At 38.3% G+C, this 16646-nt stretch overlaps 1 protein-coding gene across 2 annotated transcripts in view; it reads right to left on the reverse strand.

Moving 5' to 3' along the window:
* Positions 1-479: 479 nt before the first annotated feature.
* MCM8 (minichromosome maintenance 8 homologous recombination repair factor) overlaps positions 480-16646 on the reverse strand; it is a 44420-nt gene continuing 28253 nt past the window's right edge. Inside the window, exons 14-19 of one of the 2 annotated variants that reach the window (XM_033185656.1) lie at positions 12031-12226; positions 10086-10305; positions 8967-9176; positions 7744-7820; positions 1485-1674; positions 480-872 (exon numbers count right to left, since the gene is read on the reverse strand). In XM_033185656.1, coding sequence (XP_033041547.1) covers positions 780-872; positions 1485-1674; positions 7744-7820; positions 8967-9176; positions 10086-10305; positions 12031-12226 — 986 coding nt within the window. In that variant the 3' untranslated portion in view covers positions 480-779. The remainder of the gene's footprint in view (positions 873-1484; positions 1675-7743; positions 7821-8966; positions 9177-10085; positions 10306-12030; positions 12227-16646) is intronic. The other variant, XM_033185657.1, reaches the window with a different exon arrangement.

Below are 16646 nucleotides of genomic sequence, written 5' to 3' on the forward strand. Positions count from 1 at the left end.
GTGGAATAAATGAGGCCTATTATTAAATGGCTAAAATCAAAAATCGAGGATTTTGTATTCTTGACATGGGAAAACTATGAAATTCAAATTTTAGTGTCCAAAAATATTTATTGGAACACAGAATATGTAAATGTTCATTGGTTTATGTATTTGTCTGAATGCCTACATTTGATATGCAAAACTATGAAATATACATATAAAAGGCAGGTCAAAAATATAACTAAAAAATTTATAAGTAATTTACTTTTAGTCTTTTGGAGAATTTATTTAACAATTAACACATGGCTACCACTACAATTTTTTTTTATTTTACTCTATTGCCCAGGCTGGAGTGCAGTAAATGATGTGTTCGTGGCTCACTGTAACCTCAAACTGCTGGGCTCAAATCAAATAATCCTCCTGCCTCAGCCTCACAAGTAGCTGAGACCACAGGCATGTGCCACCACACCCAGCTAAGTTTAAATTTTTTTTTTTTTTTAAAGAAATGGGGTCTTGCTATGTTGCCCAAGGTTGGTCTCGAACCCTGGTCTCAATCCTCTCACCTCAGCCTCCTGAATCGCCGTGATTACAGTGTGAGCTACTGCATCTGGAGACTTGATCAGTTCTTAGTTTGTTATATTTAATGCTTTTTTCTTATAATACTTTTGGGACATCATTTTTCAGAGAACAGTATTTGAGAGTGTGTGTGTGTGTGTGTGTCTGTGCGTGCACACGTATTTTCACTGAGATGGCTTTAATCTGCTAATAAACCCAGGAGGCCCTAACTTGGTGAAGTCCTTTTACATAGTTTGAAGCTGGTAAACTTTTGGGCCTTTTTTCAAGAGGTAACCCTGGTCATTTAGTGATCCAATAAAGTTTTCAAAATCAGCAACCTGGAAGAAAACATCAAAAGGTTTAGCCCATTAAGTAACATGTCAAAATACTACTTTTAAAATAAATCTCTCAAACAATAATATGTAACTGTAAAGTTTCGTGGCCAAATAAAATTATGTTTACTTCTTACAGAGCAAACTGCGTATATTTGAGCTCTGGATTCTATAAAGCCTAGATAAATAAAAAATAAAAATTCCAATAGGCAGAGAATATTTTACATTTGTTTCAGGTTAGCTGAAAAACAAAAATCAAACTAACTTTTGAAATTAAGAAGTTAATTTTCCATAATGTGTAATAGCACGTTTGAGGTGCTATTACGTTGATTTTCACAAGAACTTTGAAGTAGGAATAGCAGGTATAAATTCATGTCCATTTAACAGATGAGGGAACTGAGGTTAAAAAATACTAAATGACTTATCCATAAGAGACTGTCAAAAAAACATACAGACTGTGTCTTACTACAATGTTTCCCTCTGACTATCAAGATGCTGAAAAGCCTTTGAGAAGAAGCAAGTATGAATTTTAAATAAGTAAAAACTGTTTCTGTTCTACTATATATTAATAAGGACCTCCTGAAATTATTACAAAAGAGATTAACTAGTTTAACATACCTGAATGTTTAGTTCTTTGGCAATCTGCCGAAGTTGATGAAATTGAAATATATTATTATAAGTTCTTTCAGCAATGTTGTTGAGAGCAGAAATAAATCTTTTTGCTGTTGACCTGTTGCTCATTCCAGAACCATGCTGGGATCGCTCAAAATCTAGGTTCCCAAATTCATCAGAGTAAGTTCCTAGCATGCTTAAAGAGAAAGGAAGAAAAAATTACCCAATGTGGCACTGCCATAGAAATTGTTGTCCTGGGCTTTGAGGTTACAGAAGAAAAATTTGGAAGTAGCCATTAGGCTCACTTAGTAAACATTTCAACATATGTTTATTGAGTGGCCACTTTGAAATTCACTATGATAAGGATTGATAAGGAATAAAAATATTTTGGACACAATTACTGCTTTTAAGAAACTTCTAAATTTGAAGAGAGAAATGCATAAAAACACAAAATTGATAAACTACAATATTAACACCTGGGACATTCTTTTTGATTCATGTAGAAAAGAAATTCTAAATATAATAAATTTAGACTTTACTGAATAAAAATGTGTCCTATCTCCTGGAGCAGCATCTGGCAGCACCAGTATTTTAAATAAAAGGTATTTAAAATACTACAGGAATGAACTAGAAAGGTTATGGTGAGTTGCCGTGATAATGGTTAGATATTAAAGGATGCACCTATTACTGCCAGATTTCCTCTGCTTCCTCTTATTTTCCCAATATCACCAGGGAAAGAAATACATACTTGATAGTGAATTTTAGCTAGAAGTCTGAAAACACCAGTTAGAAACACAATTAACCATCCTGTTTAATCCAACTCTATTGCTGATTACCTGCTTGAACAATGGGATAGCTGTATTTCACAGCCAGAATAACTGACAAAACTGTTATTTAACCAGGAATTAATTAATTAGTCAAATACATACTGCTGGGCAATAGGCTTATAGTGGTGAACAAAACAGGTATAATCCCTCCCCTTAAGGAGCATGCAGGAATGATTTTAATGGGTTATAAACAATAAAGCTTCCTTTTTTCCTTGAGTAGTTAAAAGCTTACATTATACCCATAGGAATGAGTCATTCAAATAAGACTATTAAAAATGATAAAACAGTAAGATGGTAAGTGTTTTCTTCTGAAATACAGCATAATCTCTTTTATGATGAACCTCCCATATGCTTGTTTCTCATAAGAAAGTTGTTAAAAATGCTTTCGGTTAATAATAATAAGTAACATTTATCTTAATTATATTTATTTACCATAGGTTATCCCACTTAATCCTCCCAGCAATCCTGTGATTTAGGAACTATTTTTATTCCCATTTTATGGATGAAAAAACATTAGGTTGGTGCACGAGTAATAGTGGTTTTTGAAATTTTTTTTTCTTATGGCAAAAACTGCAACTACTTTTGCACCAATCTACACTAAGATTAAAGTGACTCGCCAGAAGTTACACAACTAGTAAGTGGCATATCTCAGATTTGAATCTGCTACACTGCTTCAGATTTTGAAAAGCTATGTAAAATATTTGAGCTAGTTTCCTGAAACAGAAAAAAACTCACAGTGATCTCTCACCTTTGAAGGTGGCTCTGTTCTCTTCTGCTACCTCGTGTATTTTCAATTTTAGGAGAAAGCTTACGTGAACTGTTTACTAAATGTAAGCATTTAGTTTTTAAAATAAAGCTAAGTGCTCTGGTAACTCAGACAAGCTATGTCACGGTTTAAGAATTTTCGTATTCAACTGTCGGCTTCCCAGTTAAAATGTAATCTTAAAAGGTTTAAAACTACATTAAGGGCAAAAATTGAGCAAAGCTGAAGAGATGAAAACTCTGAAATGGAAGATTTAATGAATGAATGAATGATTACTAAGGTCAACTTTACCATCAATGCAGGACATTTACTGAAGGCCTACTTTATGGCAGGCTTGATTCTGGGCCCTGGGAATATACTGGTAAATGAGTCAGATAAGGTCCCTGCTCTCATGAACTAAGGACAGAATGCATGTTAAGCATAACAAACAGGTAATTCATAATCTAATTTCATTGTGTTTCACTGGATCTTGATCTCTACCATGGAAGTAGTGTCAGGTAATTCCAATCAAACTATTTTCTTTTTCCTGAAAATTTTTATGAATGCCAGTAAACATACTGAGACAATTCAGGGAAACAATCTGGTAATGTCATGTGGGTATTGTTGACACTTAATAATAAGATCTCTTTTTTTCAGGGGCCCAGATGTAAACTGATCTGAAACTTGTTCAAATTTACCACCAAAGCAACTCTGGGAAGCAGTACGAATACAGAGTTCCATGAGACAACACTTAAGAGTTCCTCTTTGACAGGAAAGCACATGCAAACACTGTCCAATATGAGTATTCAGACATGCGGAGAAATCTTATACCAAGTATAAGCCAACCACAAATAGGCAACATAGCATTTTTATTGAAAAGGTAATTATAGCCTAATTTACTCTGCTTAAGCATGATGCTCAGGAGAACTAATCTACCGTGTCCACAGACCAGTGAATTTACTGTGGAGAGACACTAGACAGTTGAGGTGATGTCTGTGGTCTAAGGCCTGCAGAAACTGAGCAATGGTAAAGCCTCAAAAGGAGAATGTTAGAAGTTAAGAGAGAAAAGGAGCAGGGTAGTGTACCCCTTAATTTGCTCAACAGATGTAGAACTTTGCTCAACAAAGTAGAAACATGATATTCAGGAGAGCGAGGCACCAGAAGACCCAGAGGTCATTAAAAGGAAAAGGAAATCCCAAAGGTGGAGTGTTCAAGTGCAGGAAGCAGAGAAAGCAAGATGCACACATCCTAGACTGTAATCAACTTCTCATCATTAAATAAGAAGTACCTATTTTTGGTCTTTGTTTTTGTTATAGGAAAAAAAGTTAAAATAAAAAAAATTCTGAAATTTTGTTTGGGTTGTGACTTACTTTCCTAATGAGAAAAAATATCTCTGCTAGGTCAGTCTCTAGTCTGGTCTCTCAGAAAGCCATACCCATAAGAAGTCAGGCAGACAACTAGATTTTGTGGCCATTCTTTTACTTCATATGCTAGCAAGCCATGCCCCTAGCAGCAAGTTGTATGAGAAAGTCTAGTAAATTTCTAGACTATCTGGTTGCTTATAAATGGCAACTGGAGGGTCTCCAACATATATTGAAATCAACTGGAGAGGGACTAAAGCCAGGTTGGTAAAATTTCCAGTTACAAGATCCCTCAAACCCTAGTACTGAATCACATAAAGAGAGAAAATTGATGGATCAAGCACTGTGTGATGCCAGGCGCAGTGGCTCCCGCCTGTAATCCCAGCATTTTGGGAGGCCAAGGTGGGCAGATCACCTGAGGTCAGGAGTTCAAGACTAGCCTGGCCAACTTAGCAAAACCCCGTCTCTACTAAAAATACAAAAAAATTAGCTAGGCATGGTGGCAGATGCCTATAATCCCAGTTACTCAGGAGGCTGAGGCAGAAAAATCGATTGAACCTGGAGGCAGAGATTGCAGTAAGCTGAGATCCTGCCACTGTACTCTCTAGCCTGGATGACAGAGCAAGACTCTGTCTTAAATTAAAAAAAAAAAAAAAAAGCACTGTGTGATGCCATACCAATAGGATACTTAGACACAGAAGGTGAGTTGTTAGAAATTAGCTGAAAGGGGTCGGGAGTCAATAATTATTCATTTTTCTTATTATGAGGCAGTTACTTTGGTGCCACCAATAAAAAATTAAGAGCTATCCATTCTAGAATCTTTAAAGCTTTCAAAGACAGCCAGTAGAACCTTACTGCTGCTTACAAACTCTGAGACTGAATTAAGAAGAAAGGTTCCTCTCCTTCCATGGACTCCCTATAAGGGCAGGAAACAAGCTGCAGATTATTGCACCTTCAGGAGGTGACATGGGTGCCCTTCTACCCATATGCATACTTCCAGAGGCAGCAGAGAGAACACAGCAGCCTCCAGGGATGGGCCAGTACCAGGCTGGGGTCAAAGAGACAACTAGGTAAAGTGTCTCCCTATGAGGAAAAGACAGGAAGAAAAGGATCTGCAGCTAAGACATACTGCACAATTTAGATGGAGGGCATTGAGGACTAGAACATAAAAATTCTTTGAAAAGGGTAATTTTGGAAACTTCTTATCTAGAATGAGATCTGCCAGTTTTTGAGGCCTTCAGTTTATGGTATAACTCAGAGAAAAGGGGATCTGCTCAGCCTCATCTGAATATCAACAAAACTTGCACTATCAGGCCAGGCGTGGTGGCTCACACCTGTAATCCCAGCACTTTGGGAGGCCGAGGCAGGCAGATCACTTAAGGCCAGGAGTTTGAGACCATCCTGGCCAACATGGTGAAACCCCATCTCTACTAAAAATACAAAAATCAGCCAGGTGTGGTGGCATGCACCTGTAGTCCCAGCTACTTGGGAGGCTCAGGCAGGAGAATCGCTTGAACCCAGGAGGCGCAGGTTGCAGTGAGCCAACATGCACTCCAGCCTGGGCCACAGAGCCAGACTCTGTCTCAAAAAAAAAAAAAAAAAAAAAGACTTGCGCTATTGATAGTAAACAGTGTTTATTGAGTGTCCTCTAATGTATCAGAACCCTATTTATCACTTTATAGAGCATCACTGCATGACACCTCAGAGCACAATCCTTTGTGGTGTGTTTTACAGCAGAGGAAACTGAGAAGCAATGTGTAACTTGCCATGACAGCTCCAGGTTGGACTCCAGAGCCCTTGCTCTTCCAGCTATGCTGCACTTTTGTTCACAGCCAAAGGGGAATAGCTGGGCAAAACCACCTGGTTCTGACACGACACCAGCCCCAGAATCAGCAGCTACTAGGACAAAAGAATTCATCTACCTTAGAAGAATCAGAAATTACTAAACAAAGTAAGATAAATAATTTCATCTTCAATATATTTTTTGGTCTTGGAAAGTAGATTCCTAACAGGTATGTATTTTCATTGCTATGAGAGGATATTAAAAATGCATTTTAAATGAAAAAAACAAGGTATAGTATGTATATGGTATGTTGTTCGAGTTACCATTTGTCTACAAAGGGGAAAAAAGAATATATAGATACATAATCACACAAAAAAACTGCTAATAATTGCCACTGGCTAGCAGGAAGAACCGGGGTACCTATTAAATAAGCAGAGTAGGAGGAAACTTTTTCCACTATATACTTTTTTTTTTTTGTTCTGTCACCCAGGCTGGAGTACAGTGGCACAATCTCAGCTCACTGCAACCTCCGCCTCCCAGGTTCAAGCAATTGGGATTACAGGCACTCACCACCAAGCCTGGCTAATTTTTTGTATTTTTAGTAGAGACGGGGTTTCACCACGTTGCCCAGGCTGTTCTCGAACTCCTGACGTCAGGTGATCCACCTGCCTCAGCCTCCCAAAGTGTTGGGATTACAGGTGTGAGCCACTGTGCCCGACCTATACTTTTTGAACTTTGGAATTTTGAAGCTTACGAAAGTATGGACCTATTAAAAAATTTTTTTACCTGGAATAAAAAAACCTACCTAAAATAATATTTCTGATTTTTAAAAATCTATTTCTAAGGTAAACATATATGCTCAATTAGTTTTTCTTTTCTACCTTCTAGGAATCATTATCTACTAAATGATATAAAATGCAAAGGATACAATTTAGCAATATTTATCAAAAACCTATAGTATTTACTGTTGAACCCAGAAATATCACTTCTGAGAATTTATCATGTAGGTGTACAACTTACCCACATATGTAGTATCTTACATAGAACATTACTCATTGTAGCATTATTTAAAAGCACAAGAATGGAAAATATCTATGTGTCAATAGGGAACTGATCAAATATACTATATAGTATATCTACACTATAGAATACTCTGTAGCTATAAAAAAGGAATCTCTAATAAGAAAAGATCTCTGGATATATTGTTAAAATTCAAAACTGATACAGAAGAGTGTAATCAGTAGACTATTTATGGAAAAGCAATGGGTGTCTGGGTGAAGGGCGAGTAGGTGGTAAATAGCACAGGAGCTAGCTCTTCTGCAATAGGTTTTGGAACTGATTATAGCACTATGTAAATGTATTACTCATTCAAAAACATTTTTAAAGATTATTTACACAGTGAGAAATATTTTAAACTAAGAAACGGTACTCTGTTCAGGAGGAAAATAAGTGACCCAATGGGCTAAATAAAAGCAGCCTTGGCCTATTGCCTAATTTGAGATGGGAAGATAACTGGTATTTCATTTAAAACTATTTGAAATTTTTATCTTACCTATATTTCATAATTTCCACTATATCCTCAGCATCTTCTTTGGTTGCTTCCTCTCTCAATTCCAACCTTGCTCGTGCCTTTAAAAGAAAACACCATTTTCAGATGACAAAAGATGAATATATTTACCATAATATGTCTAAGCTTTACTTCATTTACTAATTTTACACAAAAACTGACCTTTAGGTGAGGAAGGTCATAACATCAGAAATCAAAATATGAAAATAATTCTCTGGGCTGGCGGTGGTGGCTCACGTCTATAATCCCAGCACTTTGGGAGGCCAAGGTGGGAAGACCACTTGAGCCCAGGAGCTCGAGACCAGCCTGGGCAACAAAGTGAGGACCTGTCTCTACAAAAAAATTTTAAAATTAGCTGGGTGCGCTGGTGTATGCCTGTAGTCCCAGCTCCTTGGCCGAGGCTGAGGTGGGAGAATCGCTTGAGTCTGGGAGGAGAGGCTGCAATAAACCTTGATCATGCCACTGCACTCCAGCCTAGGTGACAGAGGAAGACCCTGACTCAGGGCAAAAAAAAAAAATAAAATCTGAAACCTTGACTATGAAAATTACAACTCACTTAAAATAAGGATAAAACTCGTTTTTACTTATTAATGTATCTTTCTCAGTATTCATTTCAGGAGATTCGATGATAAAATACACTTGGTTTTCCCTGGCCTTTTACTTCTAGGAAATCATGCCTAACCAATATGGTAAAACAACAAAGAGGAGTTAATCAGATTTTAGGAGCTAAAAGTCCAAACTCTAAGCTAGCTAATCTTAACTGCTGGAGTTCTCTTAGTATTTCACAACTGTGAATAGATATTACTGCTGTTAAAAACACAGGCACTACCCTTGTGAACCTATCATGTAATAAAATAAAATACTCAAGATACCCGACACCTTCCATGTTCCCATATACTCAACTTGGGATCTCAGAATCCTAGTTAACCTAACCACTTTTCAGACATTCCAGGAGTCTCCTAAGAGTCAGTCAAAGAAAAACAAAAGTTGCATGCTAAGTAATTGATTGTATGACTAGAAAGAAGTAGCTATACTTTGATATGTTACAGACATAACAAAATCTTTTTAAAAACTTTCATCCATCCATTTCTAACGTCTCTCAATAGAAAGAAAACGGAGTCAGTTATGCAGACAATATTTCAAAAGAGAAGTCAAGGCACACCCTTCCCCTTTAAGCCAAAAAAGCACGACCATAAGAAGAAACAAACCTCTGTCAGACGAATCAAAGATTCCAGCTGCCTGGTAGTGATTGGTGAGCTATTTAACCTCTGGCTCTGTTTCCGGAGCTCAAGGTAAAAATCTTGAAGAACTTGAGCAGCTTCTTTGGATAGCCTTGGGTACACATACTGTCGAGCATAGCCAATGTACTTTCTCAATAGCTGGTGGGGAATGGGATCTATTGTTTCTCCAGGAACCACCTGAAGCATGATTAAAAGGCCCAAGATAACAAAGATAAGTGGCAAATAAAATCTTTCTGCTAAAATAACTTGCTTAGGCGAGGTGCAGTGGCTCACGCCTGTAGTCCCTGCACTTTGGGAGGCCAAGGAAGACACATCACCTGAGGTCAGGAGTTCAAGACCAGCCTGGCCAACATAGAAAAACCCCATCTCTACTAAAAATACAAAAATTAGCCGGGCGTGGTGGCACGAGCCTGTAGTCCCAGCTACTTGGGAGACTGAGGCAGGAGAATCTCTTGAACCCGGGAGATGGAGGTTGCAGTGAGCCGAGATCACACCACTGGACTCCAGCCTGGGCGACAGAGTGAGACTACTTGTTTAGATAAATACATAATTCTAAAAGACTCTCCAAATAAACCAAACACTTTATCTGTAGCTTTCATCTTAGCTGACTTAGATTTCTTTTTTTTTTTTTTGAGACGGAGTCTCTCTCTGTCACTGAGGCTGGAGTGCAGTGGTGTGATCTCAGCTCACTGCAACCTCTGCCTACCAGGTTCAAGCAATTCTCCTGCCTCAGCCTCCTGAGTAGCTGGGATTACAGGCACACGCCACTACGCCCAGCTGATTTTTGTATTTTTAGTAGAGACAGGGTTTCATCATCTTTAGCAGAGACGGGGTTGGCCAGGATGGTCTCGATCTCTTGACCTCGTGATCTGCCTGCGTCGGCCTCCCACAGTGCTGGGATTACAGGCATGAGCCACCGTGCCAGGCCAACTTAGATTATTTCAAATGAAGTTTACATAAACTCTAGTATTGAAATATTAAAAAGTTCTGATAAAAAAAGTTTATATCCTGCTCTACAATAAGCCACACACTGAACTTTGACTTTCAAACAGAACGAAACTGAACAAGGAGAAGAAACATTTATACCTTTAGTCTTTCTGATAATGGTTTCTCAGAAACTACTTCAAGTACTGAAGTATTTGAATCTTGACTATTCATACGAGCTACTGTGACACTGCTAATGGTTCTCTGCTTTCCAGCTCTTATTGCAATCACATGTTCAGAGAGTAAGTGATCATGATGCTCATTTGGAGTATCTAACAGGATAAAGACCAAATCAAATCTGGATAGTAGTGCACTCCCCATTCTACGAAGCATGAAAGAAAGAAGAAACAATGATTGGAATCAAAAGGAAAAACTAGAAAATTGTTTACTCACTTGTTTACTACTCAAGTTCCGTGCAGAACTTGAAAAACCAAGATTTAGGTTAAAGAAATAAGCAAATAGCTTCCTGGATTTGATATATCCACCCACTGCAACATGGGCACAAGAATTACACGTATCTACTCTGGGTAGGTTAAGGACATGGCCCTTTCTCACACCACCAAACCCACTGATTTCTTCTTTATGTCCTATTTATCACTAATTAGCAATACTGCCACATGACATATCAGAGGTTAGCTAGTTCAGTATTTTGTTCATACTATTAAAAAACAGAATCCAAGTCCCCTGGATTTTTGTTCAATAGATCTTTCTGATTTTTCTAATACAGCACTTTGTCATTTTACTAAAGAAAAACTACTTTTTGGTGGTGGTGGTAAATACCCTAAATCTCCAAGTACAAATTGTATATTTCACTATGTATCAAAGACTGTTTCTATATTGATACATTATTAAACAATAGGAAATTAACTCCACCCCCACTAGGCTTAAGGTTCTAATTTTTTAGGAGGCACTCTTTTGTCATTTTCTCACTTTTGTATCACTTATTTTTCCTTTTCCACACATTTTGTCCAAGGTGTACAGAATGAATTAGAAGAGAAAACATACAGATATAAACATTGCTTTTGAAAAAAGCGGGATCACACCACATATTTAAGTATGTTAATGTGCTCTTCTCACTTAATAGTACAGCACAGACATGTTCCCCCATTAGTACATACAAAGCCACTTTTGTTCTCATAATCACTAGTCTTACTAGAGTTTTAAGGCGTTTCCAATTTTTGGCAGCAATAATGCTGCAATACCATGCTATAAACCTATCATTGTGCACTTGTATGACTATTTCTGTGAACAGTAGTCCTAAAAGTAGAGTGGCTCTAACAAACAGAATGTGCATTTAGAATTGTGATTAACATACCAAGGGGTCCTTCAAAATAATAAATTGTGTACGTGAGAAACAATTTCTTTTTTTTCTTTGACATGGAGTCTCACTCTTGTCACCCAGGCTGGAGTGTGGTGGCACAATCTCGGCTCACTGCAACCTCCACCTCCCGGGTTCAAGCAATTCTGCCTCAGCCTCCCAAGTAGCTGAGATTACAGGCGGCTGCCATCAGGACTGGCTAATTTTTGTATTTTTACTAGAGATGGGGTTTTGCCATGTTGGCCAGGCTGGTCTCAAACTCCTGACTTCAGGTGATCCAACAGCCTCAGCCTCCCAAAGTGCTGGAATTACAGGCGTGAGCCACCCGCCCAGCCAGTGAGAAACCATTTCCACACTACTTTGCCAATAATGATTAATATTTAAAATGTTTGCCAATCTGGTGGATCTCATCGGTACTTCATTGTTTTCCAGCCTCCCAAAGTGTTGGGATTACAGGTGTGAGCCACTTGCCCAGCCATTGAAAAACCATTTCCACACTACTTTGCCAATAATGTTAATATTTAAAATGTTTGCCAATCTGGTGGATCTCACTGGTACTTCATTGTTTTACTTTGCAGTGTTTAAGCACATTTTTGTGCATTTATTAGACATCTGTAACTACTGTGAACTATCCATGTATTTCCCATGTAGTTCTGTGAACTATTTCTTTTTCTTATTGAATTAGAGTGATTCAATATATTAAAGGTATAAATATTTGAAGAGACTTACTTTAAATTCTCAGAAACTGTTTTGGCTTTATTGTAATGTCCTCCAACTGGATTTGCAGCAGCAATAATGGAAGTTCTTGCAGGAAGGCTACAAACCACACCAGCCTTAGCCAGACTAATACTTTGCTGCTCCATGGCTTCCAACAAGGCTTGATGTTGATTCCCCATCTTATCAAATTCATCGATTCCACAAATACCTACAATCAAAGTAGAATAATGCAGACAAAAACATTTTTTCTTTGGTCGAGTTCCAAATTTTATAGGATAGAAATTGTTTGACAATAATTATTGCCATTTGTTTCAGCAGTTAAAATTATAAAATGTCATACAATGGAGAATTACTGTTTGTTTCACCACAAGTAATACATTTGTCTTATTTAACTAAGTTTTCTGTAATAGTTATTCCTTTAGCATTTTTCATACGCAAGGCACTGTGTTGTGAGGATTACAAAAATGAAGAGGAGGTAAGACTAACCCTCAAAACGTTTAAGTACTTAAATTCAAACGGGTGAGATTTTACACACACACACACACACACACACTTTAATAAGTATACTTCAAAACACATATAATAAGTTTATTATGTTTAATAAGTATATTTCAAAACCTATACCAGGTATTGACTATACACTTCTATGCACTTACAGGGAAATCACTTAACCTCTTTAAACATAATACAATGCACCACCACTAACTAAAGGCACTGTATGTACCAGGAATGTCATGTCTATTGCATTAAGTTATTGGAGATTCTCTAACATTACCTTGTAATATTTGTCTTCCTTTCTCCCCATACCAGTTAGGTTAGTATCTGGGGGTCACATCTGAAGGGCTTTGCTGTGGTTAAACCCCTCCGTATCTACTCTACACCCAAGTAAGCCTTGCTAGCACAGAGGAGTATATAGAAAATAACTGCTGATTAGTCTTTTTGACCCCCAGCTGCTAACCTAACTGGTATGGGGAACAGGGAAGACAAATAAACAAGGTAATGTTAGAGAGTCCCCAATAACTTGTGCAATAGACATGACATTCCTGGTACATTCAGTGCCTTTAGTTTATTTCAAGAGATTTTATTCTACCCTTGAATCCATTTCTGGTTTCATGTTTGGGTTTTCTACTTCACGGAACCAATTATGTTGAATTTCCTTTGTTCTCTCTGTTACTTCCCCTCTAATTGCATTAAGCTTTGTTCTTTTGCATTCGCTGTGATTATCTCAAGCGTCTCCTCTTTATAATTTCTCATTCAGCAGTGTCAATTTTACATATTAGTTTAATAACACTTAGTCATCAATTTGTCTCTCATATCCTTATCTTTTTGTTTTGAGCTATTTCATTAAATTTATGTTCTTATCAAACATGAAACACTCAAGGGAAATTTTCATTTGTTCCTTAGATTATAATTTTGTCTAGACTGAGGTCTTTTATTGGGCATATTAAATGTCTCTCTTTCTTCCTACGTTATTTCTTCATAGCTGCTATGCTGTCTCTTTATCTTGCTCATATATAATAATGGCTGCTCTGTCCAAACCTATTTTTTCCGACACAGTATACAAGAATTCTTGTCAATACTCTTTTCCCAATGTAATTTCGTCCCATTTTTTCCTTTCCAGCTACAGTTTGCACTTTTCGGTAACCTAAATGATTTAGGAGGGGGAAGCAAGGGGGGACTTTGTTGAACTTTGTGCCACTTTTCTTGCTGATCTCTCTTCTGAGGGTTTACCCCCCTCTGTTGGGAATGTGTCCCATATTCATGGCAGGGGATCCCAGTGCATTAGCCTGTTCCTGCTGTTCAATGTGGAGCTCTGGGACATGGTGAGCCTTCCCTGCCTGTGCTAAGATCCTAGCAGTGGTATACTCATAGGCTTTATCTCCACCTTTCCCTCGGCTGTCTATTGCTCTGCCTGCCTACACCTCTCTGGATTCACGGTATTACTGGAAATTACCAAGACTGCTAATACAGTTCCTCAGAGATGGGGATGGGGTAGGAACAAAGTCAAGCTACTTCCTACTCTGGCTGTCACTGTTCAAAGTGGAAAGCAGGAGCTGGCAAGCCTTTTCTGCAAAGATGCAGAAGTACATATTTTAACTTTCACAGGTCATGCACAATCTTACATATTCTTGGGCTTTTCTATTTGTTTGTTTGTACTTTACAATCTTTTAAAAATATAAAAGCCAGTTTTAGCTTGTGAACTGTACTAAAACAGGCTGCTGGCTGGTTTGACCTATAGACCAAAGTTTACTGACCCCTTGTTTTAAAGCATAAAACATAAACTTTGAACTTTTTTTTTTTTTTTTTTGAGAGACAGAGTTTCGTTCTGTTACCCAGGCTGGAGTACAGTGGCACCATCATGTCTCACTGCAACCTCCATCTCCTTGGTTCAAGTGATTCTTGTGCCTCAGCCACCTGAGCAGCAGGGATTACAGGCATGTGCTACCTCACCCAGCTAATTTTTGTATTTTTAGTAGAGATGGGGTTTTGCCATGTTGGCCAGGCTGGTCTCAAACTCCTGGTCTCAAGTGCTCCGCCCGCCTTGGCCTCCCAAAGTACTGGCATTAAAATTTTTTTTAAAAACCTCCAAATCACCTTCTACTTCTAGTTAATGAAAAGTTTCATGGTTTCATTAGTATCATCTTTTTATTACTATATTTTACCTGGTACTTAGCAAAGATAGTCTCACTTCTGATGAGCTACATAATAACCAGATCCATGTTTTTGGTATTTATTTATTCAGCAAATATTTACTGGATATAAATGCAATAAATGTATAAATTTAATAAACTGAATGCCTTCTATATAAAAGTACTATGTTCTAGGCATGCCGGGTATGGCAGTGAAAAGACAAAATTCCCTGCTCTTGTGAAGCTTACGTTCTACTCAGCCAATACAGGGGGTAGGCAATAAAAAAGTAAACAATATAGAAGGTAAAAAGTGCTATGGAAGGAAAAAGTAGATTAGGGTAAGGAAAATAAGGTCTGCTAAGGTGGCAGCCAGGGCAGGAGAGGTTATAAGTTAAAATACAGTATTTAGGGAAGGCCTCACTGGGATCAGAACAGTTGAGCAAAACATGAAGGGGGAAAGAAAACAAGCCTTTGCAGCTCTATCTGGGGTAAGAACATTACAGGCAAATAGAACAGCAAGTACAAAGGCCCTTATGAGGAAATGTGACCTGCCTGGTGTGCTGGTGGTGTCCAAGGTAGAGCCGCCAGTGGAGCTAGAGAAGAGGAAACATGGGAAGTAGCGGATAAGGGGGCAAAAGAGGTGAAACCTCAGAACACAAATGGCCCTGGGCCACTCTCAAGACTTGGCTTTCACTCTGAGCGAGATGGGCAGCTACTCGAGGGTTGTGAGCAAAAGAGTAACACAATCTAATTTTTAATGAGATTACTGTATTAAAAATAACAGGAAGGGGCAAGGGTGGTTACAGGTATGCCAATTAGGAGATTACAGTAATAATCCACGTGAGACATGACAGTGCCATGGACCAGGGTAATGAAGAAGTGGTTAGATAGTGGATATATTTTGACGGTAGAGTCAACAAGATTTGCCGACAGATTAATATAGGGTATAAGAAAAAGTCAAGGATGGCTCCATGTTCTCTGATTTGAGCAATTAGAATGAGAGAGCTGTCATTTACTGAGATGAGGAAGACTGTGAAAATAGATTTGAAAGGCGAAATCAGGATTTTAATTTTAGACATGTTAAGTTTGAGAAATTTGTGGAGATACTGTGTAGACAATAAGAAGTATGTGCCTGATATTTAAGGGAAAAGAGATTATAAATTTAGAATTTTTCACAGATAGGTAGGTAAAGCCAATGAAACAATACAAGATCACCAAGAAGGTAAATACAGATCTAGAAGACAAAAGGTCCAAGAACTACACCTAAGTTAACAACAGGTAAGAGGGTGTGGAGATGAAACCAGTAAACACTGCGAAAGAAGTAAAGAATGAAGTAAAGTGACCTGGAAACCAACGAGAGTTAAGGGTCTCAAGTAGGAGGGAGCGATTAACTGTGTCAAATGTGGCTACTAGGTCCTGGGTTCAGAAAAGTGGAAGTCACTGGAAAACCAGAAGGAGTGAACAACCTTAACTAGACTGGAATCTGGGCACTGCCTGACAGGAACATGTTTTTCCAGTAAGGTGAAGAAGGCATCACAAAGAGAAACTTAGGTGGCAAAGCCCAGTGTAGAGGTTTCTTCTTGCTGGGCCCTATGCCTGGATTTCTTATCACCTATCACTCAAATCCTCAAAAAAAAAACAATGAGTTGGTTTACAATACGGCAAAATTATTCATTCTGAAGTAGGCCAGGTACAGTGGCTCATGCCTGTAGCTGTAATCTCAGCACTTTGGGTGGTGAGGTGGGCGGATCACTTGAGGCCAGGAATTCAAGACCAGCCTGGCCAACATGGTAAACCCCATCTCTATTAAAAATACAAAAATTAGCTGGATGTGGTCATGCACACCTGTAATCCCAGCTACTCAGGAGTCTGAGGCACCAGAATGGCTTGAACCTGGAAGGCAGAGGTTGCAGAAAGCTGAGATTGCACCACTGCACTCCAGCCTGGGTGACAGAGTGAGACTCTGTCTCATAAAAAGAACAAAACGCTCTTCCCTTT

Source organism: Trachypithecus francoisi, unplaced genomic scaffold (genome assembly GCF_009764315.1).
Source record: "Trachypithecus francoisi isolate TF-2019V2 unplaced genomic scaffold, Tfra_2.0 Lachesis_group21, whole genome shotgun sequence".
NCBI classification, from domain to species: Eukaryota; Metazoa; Chordata; class Mammalia; order Primates; family Cercopithecidae; genus Trachypithecus; species Trachypithecus francoisi.